General features: G+C 42.5%; 1 protein-coding gene across 2 annotated transcripts; it reads left to right on the top strand.

The window, feature by feature from the left end:
- The first annotated feature begins 4,170 nt into the window (after positions 1-4,170).
- Positions 4,171-15,221, top strand: rab4a (RAB4a, member RAS oncogene family). Of its 2 annotated transcripts, none has more exons than XM_080761216.1 (8): positions 4,171-4,309; positions 6,555-6,635; positions 7,338-7,452; positions 9,637-9,699; positions 10,015-10,169; positions 12,737-12,832; positions 13,618-13,775; positions 14,119-15,221. In XM_080761216.1, exons 1-7 carry the CDS (start codon positions 4,294-4,296, stop codon positions 13,728-13,730), a joined length of 639 nt encoding a protein of 212 aa, XP_080617342.1. In that variant the 5' UTR covers positions 4,171-4,293; the 3' UTR covers positions 13,731-13,775; positions 14,119-15,221. The 2 variants fall into 2 exon arrangements, with proteins under 2 accessions (XP_080617342.1, XP_080617341.1); XM_080761215.1 differs by having other exon boundaries at positions 13,615-13,775.
- Positions 15,222-15,241: the final 20 nt, after the last annotated feature.

Genomic DNA, 15,241 nt, shown 5'->3' with positions numbered 1-15,241 from the left:
CACACACACACTTTAGCCCTATTTACTACATTGGCTATTCAAAAATAGCCCATCTACAAGCTCACAATCCATCATCCCGATGTGCAGGTTGGAGCAAACCATGCAAGGCATTGCAGTGATGTTGTGCACATTATACATTACATTACATACAAGATAAGGAAGTAATTGACATCTCCCAAAGTTCTGTAATGGTCTGGTCTGTGTCAATTTTTCATCAAGCATATATAGGGGCGGGGGTCTCAGCTATATGCAGCTACAGTATATTGAGATCTCATCAAAGTCTGCTTCACTAAATCATTTTAAATTAGCTTAGAAGAACCCAAATCAGTAAAATGCAACAATTCACATATAGACTTCCACTCACCCTTTTCTACAAATATGTATTTTTCTATATTGTATTATTGTATTATATTGTTGTATTATTTATGTTACCAAATCATTGTTGTTAAGTGAGGTGAGATTACATTTATAAACCCCACAGGGTTTTCTAAATCTCACCTGCACGACCCAACCCAATATTATTAGTTTTTACAAATATGTTCAATTATCTGCTAATTGTAGCCTATATTGTTTTATCACTTCAGTTTCACTTGTTTATTAAACCTGCATCGTGTGTGAGTTCTATGACAATATTTTGGTGTTTTCTGTTTACTAAAGAATGAGTGACATGAAAACACCTGTTACTGAACACAAACACTAGTTACACTATACTATAGCGATGATTTGTGTAGGCCTACTGCTATTTAACAGACAACATATCACTTAACGAGGGTGGGTTACATGGGTTCCTAATCGGTGGATTGATCTTATATACAAGAAATATTAACCCTAGCTGCCTAACAATACAGTAACAATAAAGCAGCTCATCACTATATGTCTCTAATATAATTAGCTGTGTAATAAAGTATTACTAAGATCGAGTTTGGAGCTAGAAGATGACTATAGTACTAATTCAGAGATTGCATCAGTGCGTTTGTAGTAGGCTAATTTCAAACTGCTATTATATTGTTTACAAATGCGTGACCTCGCAAAGGTACGTCATTTAGTACATTATACTCACGGATATTTCGGTTGAATCGGATCCGAAACAACACTGATGTTCCTTTTTTTTTGTTGTTTCTTTGCCTTTGACATCCTTAGCCTACTCTTTATACTGTTTCGTGTCACTGTTTACTAGTTTACTAGTTAAAAGTACGGAATAACTGCTGCTACCTGTTTTAACGGGTCTGTAAATCAAGTCAATCTGAGAACACATCGGCAGATAATGGGGTAACAGCGGCCTCTTTCCGATCCCAACACAAGCTGGGATATATAGTTCTCCCCCCAAAAAATAACATAGGCTACCGGTATACAGGCTGCCTCCTACATTTATGGAAGTAACACACACACACACACACAGTCAGAAGTTTCTTTTCTAGCCTCAAATGTGTATGTACACGATTGACACAAACGCGATGGTGACTGCACAGTTCACACACACACACACACACACACACACACACACACACACACACACACACACACACACACACACACACACACACACACACACACACACAAGCTATTTGATATTAGAGCATATATAGGCCAGACTTGTAGGCTATGATTTAAAAGGAGCGTTTACTTTATAGGTGTGGTGTTCTTGTTGTTGGTGGTGGGTGTGTGGGTGTGCGTGTGCGTGTGCGTGTGTGTGTGTGTGTGTGTGTGTGTGTGTGTGTGTGTGAACTGTGCAGTCACCATCGCGTTTGTGTCAATCGTGTACATACACATTTGAGGCTAGAAAAGAAACTTCTGACACTTCTTTCCATGATATGAAGCAGCCCAACCCAAGTCAGCAGCAATGAAATGTGAATTATTGGGGGTGAGAGTGAGTCAGTGAGACCACGCTGAGTACAGCCCCTATAGCTTTCCACTTGGTTTCCTCTTGAAGCCTAGGAAGCTAGTCCGAACTCCGAACCACACGCCAGGGGGACCTTGCATCGTTTTTATTAGGTCCAAGAATAGGGAAGATCTCACTGGTCGTCACCTGAACAGGTGCACGGGCAGGACGATCGAGTGGGCACCTGGACGAGTGAGCACCTGGACAACTGGACAACTGAGTGGGCACCTATTTTTTGGCGTGGCGCTAGAGCTTGACCGGCCTTTAATTGTTACATCAGAGTTGTTGATATACTGATCAATAGTGTGTTTAATTGACTCTGGCTCCATAGGGTCTCTTGTCTCTGTAGGATGAACAGACACTCATAACATGGGTCAATAATGATTCCTGTTCTTGATTCTTTTAAGGGGAAAAACAAACCAATTTCATTCATTTTTTTTATTTAAATTTTAATGTGGACACCACATTCTCTCTTTTGCTATAGTACAATGTGGAATTACTAATTAGGGTGTACAAATGCATTAATAAGTCATTCAAATGCACAAGTAATTAATAACAGCTAAATTGATAAATAAGCTAGGGTTCAAATGGAAATGGTTTCATATAGTGTTTAGAGTCAACAGTAAAAGTGTACAAAATACATACAATAACCAACATCCATTTAACAGCATGTCTGAGAGGTCATTTTGATGTTGAGATTTTGAAGTTTATTATCTTTGCCTGTGAAGCTTTCAGAAGGTTCCCCTTCCATGACCATCATCAATCATCACCATTCTATCATCTCAGACATTTTTGACATCTGAAACAAACGTTGTTTTTCAGTTGTTTTGTATAGCTCCTCCCGGTTATGTCTCAAAGTGTCCTTGAGCAATTAAGACAAGACACTTCAACCCTAAACCTAGCCTCGATACCCAGGCTTTCATTTCGTCTGCGCGAAAGATGAAACTAAACCTAACCCTGCGTGAATCGTGAATGTGACTATATACATTTTGAAGCACTTTCGGAAAAAAAGGTGTTATGAATGCAGTTTTTATATTACGGTATCTCCTAAACCTAAAGAAACAGGCCTGAATCCTAATCTATCATGAAAAAAATATCCATCCATCCATGGCAAGTTTTCAGAGCTCACATGTCGGTTTACATTCGAAACATAGGAAATCCAATGCTATATGAATGAGGTAGTGGTGTGATCACTGATTTGTATGTACTCTGTTGTAAGTGGAGAAGGGGGGAAGAGTGGCCACTTGTCTACTCAGGTGTTCTTAGTAGTGCTGGGCCTGGGTTTGAGGCACACACACACACACACACACACACACACACACACACACACACACACACACACACACACACACACACACACACACACACACACACACACACTTGTAAAGTTATTTTTTAACGTTAAATAAATAAAAGTATAAAATAAAAGTAAGTGTTGTCTGATTCATCATCACTGGTTGTCTTCCACCCTGTTTCATGGACTGTAGTGACTATCTGATACTCTTTCAAAGAGCCTCATTCACCTACTTCAGTTCAAAGTTGCAGCAAGAGGCAATAATACTTTGCATTTCTGCATGATCAAATAGATATCTGAGATTGCATTTGCATCAAGGATTTACAAGCAATCTTCCTTGATATATCATGATAATGTGCTATAAATATTAAGTTTACTAAATGTATTATTAACTCAAGATTCCATCAGAGAAAAACTGATGATGGGCAATGTTGATTGAAAAAGATAAAATAAAATTTCATATCGTTACTGTGATCCAAATATTGTAGTATTGAATCGTGAAATTAGCATATCATGACACCCTTGACAATATTTATTTCTTCTGCCTGTGCCATACCAGTCATTACTAAATAGACTACATAGATTATTGACTTTATGCTGTATATTCCTTGTATAATGTAGGCATATATAGTCATAGACCCAAAAAAGTCAAAATAAATCTTATTCAAAGGTTGCAAAGGATGTCATTATTTCCTTCCTCCTCTAATTTGCTATGGTTTCTAATCACAAATTGAGGAAAGTATTAATTAGGTTTCATTAGTAGTATGTGTCTTTTTACCACACACAGAGAGAACACGAGACAACATTGATTGAAAAATTGATTCTGGAATAAATATTACTGTTTTTTTTACTGCCAAAAGCCTTTACTGCATAACCACAGATATAAAACCTTGTGCAACAGCGTCCTCCTGTGGACTGTTGCCAGACATGCCTTACAAGCCTTTATTCTGGAAACAGAACTACGGGCAGTCGGAGGGGGAAATCCGCTCGGAATCCGCGGAAGGAAAAAAGACATCACTGCCACAGGAGAGTGCAATCTGCCCATGTCTGTTTGTCTGTGTGTGTGTCCATCCTGATCCGATTCAAGAAGAGGATTTACTAGTCATTTGGTGTCATCATCATGTCGGAGACGTACGGTGAGTGAGTGAGTAGGGTGGACAGAACAGGCCCGGGTGGTGGTGGAGGAGAGACATAGCTTTCATCATCATCATCTCTCTCTCCCTCTCATCGTAAACAAAATAGCCGACAGGGGCTAATCTCTGCTGGCCGATGCTGCTGACTGTGGCTGATCTACTCCCATAGCAGAGACTAGGATACATAACATACGTTTATTATAATACGCTTACAATATCACAACAACTGAGGTTATGTGCGGGATACACGATGCGTGTTATTATTATGGGTCATATATTCATTGATTTCTGCATGGATTCTTCCTTCCTATAGAAGGAAGGAAGCCAGGAGGGAGGGGAGGGACCGAGGGAGTATAGCGGTGATGTTGATATGGGGTGGGCAGGCAGGGAGCTGCCACTTAGGAATGTTAGCTGCTGATGGTGTTTTTTTTATTTTTATTGATTGGAGTATTTATTGACAGTTTGCAGAATTACTGTACATTTCAAGCACAACTCAATACAAAAAACTGTTAACTGTGAGTGGACGACCCAATAAAGCATTACACTTGTTTACAAGAGGGCCCACCCATGGTGGTGGTGGTGATGATGATGATGATTGATGGTGGTGGATTTTGTAACGTTTCTGATGGCTTAGGCCTATAGGCTATGTTGTGATGATGATGATGATGGTGAATTAGGTTGATTTTGTGATCATAGGGATGGTGAAACCCCCCCCCCCAGAAAGAAAGAAATAATTAACAATAACATTCATTTGAGGTGCTTGGAGGTTATGTGTTCATTCATGGGTCCTACATAGGGCGTCTGTGGCTCAGGAGGGGTAGAGCAGGTCGTCCAATGATCCCTGGGTCGGCGGTTCGAATCCCGACTCCTCCTGTCCACATGTCGAAGTGTCCTTGGGCAAGACGCTGAACCCTACATTGCCTCCAATGAGTCGGTCGGTGTGAGCTCGCCACCATTGGTGTGTGAATGTGGGAAGTGAGGACGCTGGCGCCGACTGTTCCCAATGTATGAATGAATGGACCATTGTAAAGCGCTTTGAGCACTTGGAAAAGCGCTATAAAAATGCAATTCATTATTCATGCCTTACCTTGCCTAAATGTTATGAGCACACAAAATGTGTCCGCTGCACACCTATAAGTGCGCGTGTGAGTGTGTTTATGAATGCCCCAAAGTTTCAGTTGTCTGTCTGAGTGTAAGTATTGTGAAAAGTGTGCGTGCGTGCGTGCGTGAGATGGTTGTTTGGCTAGTTGAAGGTGTGACCCTCAGTTCTAACCCTTACAAACGAGCACAGTATAGTTCTGTGCTGAATTTGATGCCTTGTTGTCATCCATGAGACAGTGAGACTGCTTGCTGCCTTTCCTCGCCAGCATGTGGAATAGTTAAATAACGGTTACTTTGAACTGTAGCGGGTGGACGGGTGACTATATGGCTGCAAGACAGCAACTAATATAACTTGTAGCTTTGTATTACATACCGATGTCACTCAGTCAGGGCTCAAGGCTCCACGGCCCTTGTTTGGAACTTCATTTGAAATGCAGCCTATTTTCTCCGTGCCAAACTGTGATGCCAATGGTGCTGGTAGTATAGTGTAGTCTGTCTCAAAACTCAAAATAAATACAATTCTTTGCACAATCCACACAGAAAAAGGCCTGGTTTCATTGCAAGTCAAAATGTCACTATATTGGATGCTTGTCCCCTCTCTAAAATCGGTTATTGGTATCGGTTGGGCCCTATAAATGAATGCCCGGCCTATACTCATGATCATACTACAGCGTCACACAGAAGCATGAAAAGGTAGCAGATCCACAAGCTCTGCTACTTTTGCTTTTTTTGAATTTGGATCCTGAAAAGTAACAGTTTTAGACATAATGAGATTTCTATAAATGTAGTAATACATCACTGGGTCATATTTTGGTTCCATTACAAAAAAACTACTGTAACTTGATGTTTTCTGTTCTGTTCTATTGCTATTCATAATATTGGCCTGATTAAGATATAATTATGCAAATGTTGGTGAGTTCTAATCCATTTAAATGTCATATAAGGGTTAGAACATGGCAAAGTAGCTCTGTTACGTTTTGATACATTTGTGTGATACTGCTAAAGTACGGCATTCATTTACAAAAAGACACGAGTTAGAATATGGAAATAGGAGGTTTTCTGTCCGACAACGACTAATGACAACCTTTTGTTTTGCTGTAGATAATGTGAAAACATGACTTATTGACTTTTACATCTTCCCCCTCAGACTTCCTGTTTAAATTCCTGGTCATCGGGAATGCAGGGACGGGCAAATCCTGTCTCCTACATCAGTTCATAGAGAAGAGATGTAAGTTGAAGACCTTTCACGCACTTTCATGTTTTATAATATAAAAGTCCCAGGACGAATTGGCACCCACTCACATGAGAGCCCTATTTCACCCACTCAGATGAGAGCCTATTTCACCTATTTATGTTAAGTGTGTCTATATGGGGTTTATAAATATTTAACCAATTAAATGTATTAAGAGCTTGTGACTAAATAATAACTACATTGGATCACATAGTACAGAATGTTTGACTCCATGTACTGTACTGTGTGTGCATTGATTGGTTGGTTGATTGATTGAATACTTTAAGAAATGTAAACGACACCGGGTACAGTAAGACATTAGCCCATTTTGACCTGAGATCAGATTCTAAAAGTAAAAATGTCTTCTAAATCCTGACAGCTTTTCTGAAAAAGCTATGTTTCTATGTCAGTCTCGTAGTCAGTCACACAGTGAGTGGAGGAAATAATGATCTCTGCCAGTGCTAAGGAAAAAAGATCCATCTTATATAGCATGGGGCTGTGTAATTTACGAGTGTATTTGTAATTGTATCTATTTAACTTAAGACGAAAAAGACACAAAAAGCCCTGGGGACTTGTTTCTATTGTGGTCCTTCAATTCATGAACATAACATAAATATAAAATAATGGATCGGCGTCAGGGCATTCCACATTTTGGTGGAATGATGTTGATGTGACTGTGTGTATTGTGTTGTTTTCCAGTTAAAGACGAGTCCAACCACACCATCGGAGTGGAGTTTGGTTCCAAGATTATCAGTGTGGTCAACAAGATGGTCAAACTACAGATCTGGGATACTGCTGGCCAGGAGAGGTTCAGGTACCATGGGAGACAATGTACTGTATTCACCGGCGGTGCAGTCGGTAGCGCGGTCGCCTCACAGCTAGAAAGTCCTGGGTTTCGATTCCCGCTGGGGACGCTGTGGGTGTGTTCTCTCCTCCGCGTCATCAGTGCCCATACCCTGGGTGGGGTTGGCCAAAGGGCCTTTCTGTGTGGAGTTTGCATGTTCTCCCCGTGTCCCCTAGGGTAGGTACCCTCACATGTTCTCCCCGTGCCCCCCTAGGGTAGGTACTCTCACATGTTCTCCCAGTGTCCCCCTAGGGTAGGTACTCTCACATGTTCTCCCCGTGCCCCCCTAGGGTAGGTACCCTCACATGTTCTCCCCGTGCCCCCCTAGGGTAGGTACCCTCACATGTTCTCCCTGTGTCCCCCTAGGGTAGGTACCCTCACATGTTCTCCCCGTGTCTCCCTAGGGTAGGTACCCTCACATTTTCTCCCCGTGTCCCCCTAGGGTAGGTACCCTCACATGTTCTCCCCGTGTCCCCCTAGGGTAGGTACCCTCACATGTTCTCCCCGTGTCCCCCCTAGGGTAGGTACCCTCACATGTTCTCCTCATATCCCCTAGGGTAGGTACCCTCACATGTTCTCCCCGTGTCCCCCTAGGGTAGGTACCCTCACATGTTCTCCCCGTGTCCCCTAGGGTAGGTACCCTCACATGTTCTCCCAGTGTCCCCCTAGGGTAGGTACTCTCACATGTTCTCCCCGTGTCCCCCTAGGGTAGGTAGTAGGTACCCTCACATGTTCTCCCAGTGTCCCCCTAGGGTAGGTACCCTCACATGTTCTCCCAGTGTCCCCCTAGGGTAGGTAGTACCCTCACATGTTCTCCCCATGTCCCCTAGGGTAGGTACCCTCACATGCTCTCCCAGTGTCCCCCTAGGGTAGGTACCCTCACATGTTCTCCCCGTGTCCCCCTAGGTTAGGTACCCGCACATGTTCTCCCCGTGTCCCCCTAGGGTAGGTACCCTCACATGTTCTCCCCGTGTCCCCCTAGGGTATAGGTACCCTCACAAAAAACATGCAGTAATCCTGGTCTCCAAACTGCCTCCCCCTGGCCAGCCGGGGCGCCTGGTGGAGGGGAAAGGAACTGGTTGGAATAACGTGTTCCTTCCATGCCAACCTGGGAAACTCCCCCCTGTCAGGTGAAAATGCATAGAAGGAAGCATGAGGTCAGTCCGCTGACCTCCCCAGGTTGGCAGAGGAAGTGTAGCGCCCAGGATTACGTTTAGATAATTGACACCGGGTGAAAAAAATGGGTTGCAAAATCGTGGGATCAAAATTATTTATATACAGTATAAAAAGAAAGAAAAATATGGGATTTAGGTGGTTAAACATCTTAGATAATATGATTAGATCATGTGTATGTTTGCATTGTTGCCAGCAAGATTCACCATCAATTCCAGCAAATGAATGTTGCCAATGATAACCAAAACCTAGAGTAGCAGGAGCTTATCATCATAGAACAGAACTTCTGTAACTGTAACTGTAACTACTGTAGTTCTACTGTGTTATCCCTGAGGACGATTCTACAAATGTCTTCTAAATCCTGACAGTTTTCTGAAAAACCCTATGTTGCTATGTCAGTCGTTCTCAAACATTTTCATGTCAAGGACCCCCAAAGAATATATGTATTTGGCCGCCGACCACCACAGCAAGGATTTGAGTTCAAAACGTTGGCTCTGAAAGAATATACATTCAAAGATTTGTGCCACATTTTCACAATTTTTCCAAAATAGCAGCCCTACAAGCTCATAGCGCGGCACTGGGTGCCGCGCTATGAGCTTGTAGATCTGCTATTTTTCAATAGCTTAAGTATAACATAATGAACACCAAAAGGGGTTCCCGTTCAGAATGGGTTTTAATATAGAAGTTTATATACACCTAGATTGTGCTGATGGATTGACAAGTGTGACACATTGTGATCTAAATTAATTTAATAAATACATTTATTTTAATTGTATAATCATCCTGTACTTAATGGCCCACTCTTACGCACAGCAGGTTGGTTTTTATTAGCAATACATAAAAAAGCAACAGTGAGGATAACTCTCTGAATAATGCTTCTAGTTCAAATTGTGGGTAAATCTTATTTCACGCCTATCATCAATCAATAATACTGTGTGTGTGGTGTGTGGTGTGTGTGGTGTGTGTGTCTGCGTCTGCCAGGTCTGTTACAAGAAGTTACTACAGGGGAGCAGCAGGAGCCCTGCTGGTGTATGACATCACCAGGTATGTTAACCAATCAGAGAGATTGATTTCAGATTGTCATTTCCTTGCTCGGTTTCTCTTTAAAACAATTAGCCCTTCATTAAATTTCATTCCACCCCAATCCATTGCCAATCCAAATAGTTTAGCAACGGTTGCTATGCAGGTCAAGCTTTCTTCGCTGCTAACATGCCTACTGTCTGTCTGTCTGTCTGTCTGTCTGTCTGTCTGTCTGTCTGTCTCTCTGTCTCTGTCTCTTTCTCTGTCTCTTTCTCTGTCTCTGTCTCTGTCTCTGTCTCTGTCTGTCTGTCTGTCTGTCTGTCTGTCTGTCTGTCTCAGTCGTGAGACGTACAACTCTCTGACCACGTGGCTCAGCGATGCCAGGATGTTGGCCAGTCAGAACATCGTCATCATCCTGTGCGGCAACAAGAAGGACCTGGACGCCGACCGGGAGGTCACCTTCCTGGAGGCCTCGCGCTTCGCACAGGAGAACGGTACACTGACACACTGCCGCTTCAACTGAACCCATTCTGACCTGAGATCAGATTCATACGAGGTTTCCACTGGACACACACTGGTCTGATTAACCCATTCTGACAATGAGATCAGATTCTAAAAATGTCAGTCGTTCTTCGATTTTTCAAAAATAGCAGACCTACAAGCTCGTAGCGCGCCACTCGGTGGCGCGCTACGAGCTTGTAGATCTGCTATTTTTCAATAGCTAAAGCATAACATGATGCTAACACCAAAATGAGTTCCCGTTCAGAATGGGTTAAGTTATATTGTATTTTCCAGAGCCTTACATATATAGACAGAGTTACGCAAAACTGCGTTCACTTCATGGGGCTCTCCTACATAGACTTCTATTGAGAATGGGGACTCGCGACTGGGACAAGTCCTGGACCGGAAGTATAGGCAGAGATGCATTGGACTCAGGGCAACAGCCCAGCTGTAATGATCTTACATCCCTTTTATTTTAGATTGTTTTGTAGTAATAGTACAACATAAACATTAAAGAGACTTTAGTTGTTACTGTACGATACTTTAAAACAGTTGTCATGTTGCACCACATGCTTAAAATAGCTCTTATCTGCGCCGCCCTCGTTGAAAACAATGTATTTCCAACTCCAGCTTGTCTCATGAACAGCGCTCGAGCGCTCGCTTTCTGCCCCCTCAACGCCGTGTGGCTCTGGTGTACCCTAACTGTTTAAAACATGTCCTAGTACTCTATAACACAGTGGTCAAGGACCCCCACATTGACATGTATTTGGCCCGCGGACCCCCATCTGAAAATGTTTTATGCTAGGGACCCCCAGAAGAGAGGTTGTAAAATATAGTGAAAATAAAAATATAATAAAGTACAGTACCTGAGGGACTTGGCTCAACAAAACGTGCTCATAATGTGTCCATAAAGCAACATTTTTAAGATTCAAATTCCAAAGTAGCAAAAGTAGCAGATCTAGATCAACGGGTAACCTAATGCTCATTCAAACCAGGTTACATGAACCTCCGGCCGTCTGTCTGTCTGCCATAGCTAAATGAGTGGAGGATAAACGAAATGGAGTTATTAACCACTTAACCTTAGATTAGATTAGACTTTATTTGAGCCAGAGGGAGGTTATTAGATTACACAATGTTTAGCACAAGACACTGTAACATACTGTACGACGCGTAAAGACAATTCATAGATTCTCATAAAACTACATCCATGCTTCGTTGCACACAAGTATTAAAAATAAATTAATAAAAAACTCTCAACTTGAACATTAACCCATTCTGGGCGGGAACCCCAGTTGGTGTTTCAAGCATTATATCATACTTTAGCTATTGGAAAATAGCATGGGTCTGCTATTTTTGAAAAAATCGTGAAAATGTGGCGCAAACCTTTGAATATATCAGAGCATACGTTTTCAAATCAAATTTGCATCTGGGAGGGTCCCTGGAACAACATATTTTCAGATGGGGGTCGGCGGCCAATTACATATACAGTACTAGCCCCCCCCCCCCCTTGTGGCCGTGAGGGGTACTGCTCCCTGGGTGCATTTTCACATTTTTTATTCACTAATAAATTCATTATTAATTTTATAAATTTATAATTTGTTAAATTGGAAAAAGGGCTTCGTTAAGACCTCCATATTATTATGGTCAATGCCTGTGTGAAAAGTGGGAGCGATTGGTGCAGGCATTGAGGAGATACGGCGGTGTTTCTGACAGACAGACAGACAGACAGACAGACAGACAGACAGACAGACATTGACTGAATTATAGTATGACTTTTGGGGGTCCTTGACATGAAAATGTTTGAGAACGACTGGCATAGAAACATGGGGTTTTTCAGAAAACTGTCAGGCAGTAGAATTGTCCTCAGGCCTAAATGGGTTAAAAGGCTTTAGTGCTTGAAGGTTGTGTGTGTGTGTGTGTGTGTGTGTGTGTGTGTGTGTGTGTGTGTGTGTGTGTGTGTGTGTACGTACTGTGGGTTATCAACATCTAATGTAAACATACAGTATCGTGGGCATGCACCTGATGCTGTGAAGTCACCTGTGCCCAGTGTCCTTGGCATTGTTCTTCACATGTTTCCCTAGCTTATTGTTCTTTAAATTTGGCTAGCTTGCTACTGGGGGCGGGGGGGGGATCAGTATAAATTAGTATTCGTCAAAATAGTGTCATGGTGTGGGAGGGACAATGATTGAGAGAGTATAGTATGTGTGATGCGAGTACTGTAAGCTTGATTTTATTAATAAAAAGGAACCCCAGAAACTATGTATTTAATTGGCCACCGACCCCCATCTGAAAATACGTTGTTCCAGGGACACCCCCCCCCCCCCCTCCCCAGAAGTAAAGATTTGAGTTAAAAACGTTCGCTCTGAAAGAATATAGATTTGCGACACATTTTCACGATTATAAAAAAATAGCAGACCTACAAACTCGTAGCTTGTACTGTAGATCAGCTGTTTTTTAATAGCTAAAATATAACTGTGTGTGTGTGTGTGTGTGTGTGTGTGTGTGTGTGTGTGTGTGTGTGTGTGTGTGTGTGTGTGTGCGCGCGCGTGTGCGTCCTCAGAGTTGATGTTCCTGGAGACCAGTGCTCTAACAGGAGAGAACGTCGAAGAGGCCTTCGTCCAGTGTGCTCGGAAAATACTCAACAAGATCGAGTCAGGTGAGTACACTAAATACAACTACGGTAAATCTACCTTTAAAGCTGCAGTACACAACTCTACCTTAAGACTGCAGTACACAACTATTTACCTTAAAGGAGAATTCCATGCTAGAAGGCTTTCTTACCTTTATTTGTAGTTTTACGTCCCCACCAAAGAGGTCCAGGTGTTATTTTGTGCAAAAGCGCATTATTGGCTATTTCCCCTAATGTAAGCCCTCAATGAATTTAATTGAATGGGGCATTGGGGTGTTGTGCTAATTCACTTATTTCCATCGCTCAAAAATCATAATAATCTCTTCATAATGTAAATAGTATCCCAAGCGGCACACTTTACTACTTATTTCGATGGAAATAAGCGAATTAGCACAAAAACCCAACCCCCATTGAGGGCTTATATTAGGGGAAATGGCCAATAATGCACGTTTGCACAAAATAACACCTGGTCCTCTTTCGTGGGACCTACAAATAAAGGTAAGAAAGCCTTCTAACATGGAATTCTCCTTTAACCCATTTTGGGGGGGAACCCCTTTTGGTGTTAGCATTATGCTATGCTTTAGCTATTGAAAAATAGCTAAATAGATCTACAAGCTCATAGCTTGTAGGTCTGCTATTTTTGAAAAATCGAAGAACGACTGACATAGAAACATAGCCTTTTCAGAAAACTGTCAGGATGTAGAAGAATTTTTTTAGAATCAGATCTCAGGTCAAAATGGGTTAGGGAGAAAAAGGGATAAATAGCAATCAATAAAAGGTCATTTCATACTTGCCCGTGTGTCCTCCAGGAGAGCTGGACCCAGAGAGGATGGGCTCAGGGATCCAGTACGGAGACGCCGCTCTGAGACAGCTGCGCTCCCCACGCCGCGCAAACCCACAGGGCACGCAGGAATGTGGCTGCTAGTGCACGCACTCCGTGACAGTGCCATGTGCACACACAGGATCAAAGGTAAGTGGACAAGTGTGTGTGTGTGTGTGTGTGTGTGCGCGTGCGTGTGTGTGTGTGTGTGTGTGTGTGTGTGTGTGTGTGTGTGTGAGTGAGTGTGAGTGTGAGTGGAGTTCACTATTGTGTGTCTTTGAAAGTTTGACTTACATTATATATTTGGGTGTACTTCTACAAATAGCAAAGATAGCAGATCTACAAACTTCTGACCATTCAATGAAATGCACAAAGTAGTAGTCTCGCTGTGTGTGTGTGTGTGTGTGTGTGTGTGTGTGTGTGTGTGTGTGTGTGTGTGTGTGTGTGTGTGTGTGTGTGTGTGTGTGTGTGTGTGTGCGTGTGTTCGTGCCAGGCAGGTTTGTGAGGACCAGGAGGAGGACAGATGTCGGGGGGACCCAAAAAAAACCCCCGAAACGTTGGCTTCAGGCTGTGACGACAGTGGCAACTCTTCTTTGAACTTTGTGACCTTTTGCACGGAACCTTTTGAACCTTTCGTCCTTCGTTGTCATTGGCTGCAGATAAACCGCCACCTCTTAGTGGCTCTACCACCACCCCCTTTTCACCGCAGAAGTTGTGAGCAGCATCGTCGCCACAGCAGCCATTGGTCAAAACACAGCCAGAGACTGTTCACCTCCCAACGGCCTGAGCCACTATTGGACCAAACCTTTCCCATCCCACCAATCAGAATGTATGTTGCTGATTGTGTTGTCACTTCCTCTCCCCCCCCCCAAGCCACGATAGACAGACGTAGATACCTCATTGGCCCCGATGCTGTTCGTAGGAGTGATGCGTTTCAAATGCGCCCGCCATATTGGTTATCTCAATCCGTTTTTATTGAAGCAGGAGGTCTCTCCAGGCTCCCACTATTAAAATCATCATAACATTAAATTCCCAACCCATTTTTAAGCGGTTTGGTTTGTTAGCAAATGTTAGACATGTAGTTAGTTATGATACAGGATACTCCAAAATATCTTATCTCTGCTGTCGGGCAGAGACCTCCTATCTCCATTATTCTAACATTTTGTGTTTTCTTTTGTTTTTCTTCCATGAATGAATACTTTGCTTGATCATACGTCACACATTGATAGTATCAAAAAAGTAGCAGATCCACAAGATCGAAACATGTCTGAGCTTTTAGATCTGCTACTTTTTCTATTTTTGCGCTATTGAATTCTCAAAACTAACATACAGTATATGAGGTTTCTACCCGACAAAGATGATCTCATACATAGACAGTAACAGTCATGGGCCGTGTCTGTCCACCAAAAAAAGATTTTCCTTCTTTTTCTCCTGGTTATGGTATATGGTATATGGTTGAGAACGCTGTGTTTGGAAACCGCAGCAGAGTCATGAATGATGCGCTGAGGGCCCTATCATGCATTTTAAAATAGTTCAAATAGCCGATCTACAAGTTCAGAACTTGTCGATGTAGATTGCGAGATTGGCTATTTTCACTGTTTTAAAATGTTTTTCAA

This window comes from Protomyctophum bolini (genome assembly GCF_963924005.1).
Source record: "Protomyctophum bolini genome assembly, chromosome: 1".
In the NCBI taxonomy this organism is placed as follows: domain Eukaryota; kingdom Metazoa; phylum Chordata; class Actinopteri; order Myctophiformes; family Myctophidae; genus Protomyctophum; species Protomyctophum bolini.
Note: the sequence above shows the minus strand (reverse complement) of the source record. Positions and strands in the feature narration are given on the sequence as shown.

Bases quoted from the DNA above. Each gene is read 5' to 3' on its own strand.
- rab4a (XM_080761215.1), top strand. The intron at 7,453-9,636 runs GTACCATGGGAG...TGCGTCTGCCAG, and splicing joins GCTGGCCAGGAGAGGTTCAG to GTCTGTTACAAGAAGTTACT. The intron at 9,700-10,014 runs GTATGTTAACCA...TGTCTGTCTCAG, and splicing joins CTGGTGTATGACATCACCAG to TCGTGAGACGTACAACTCTC.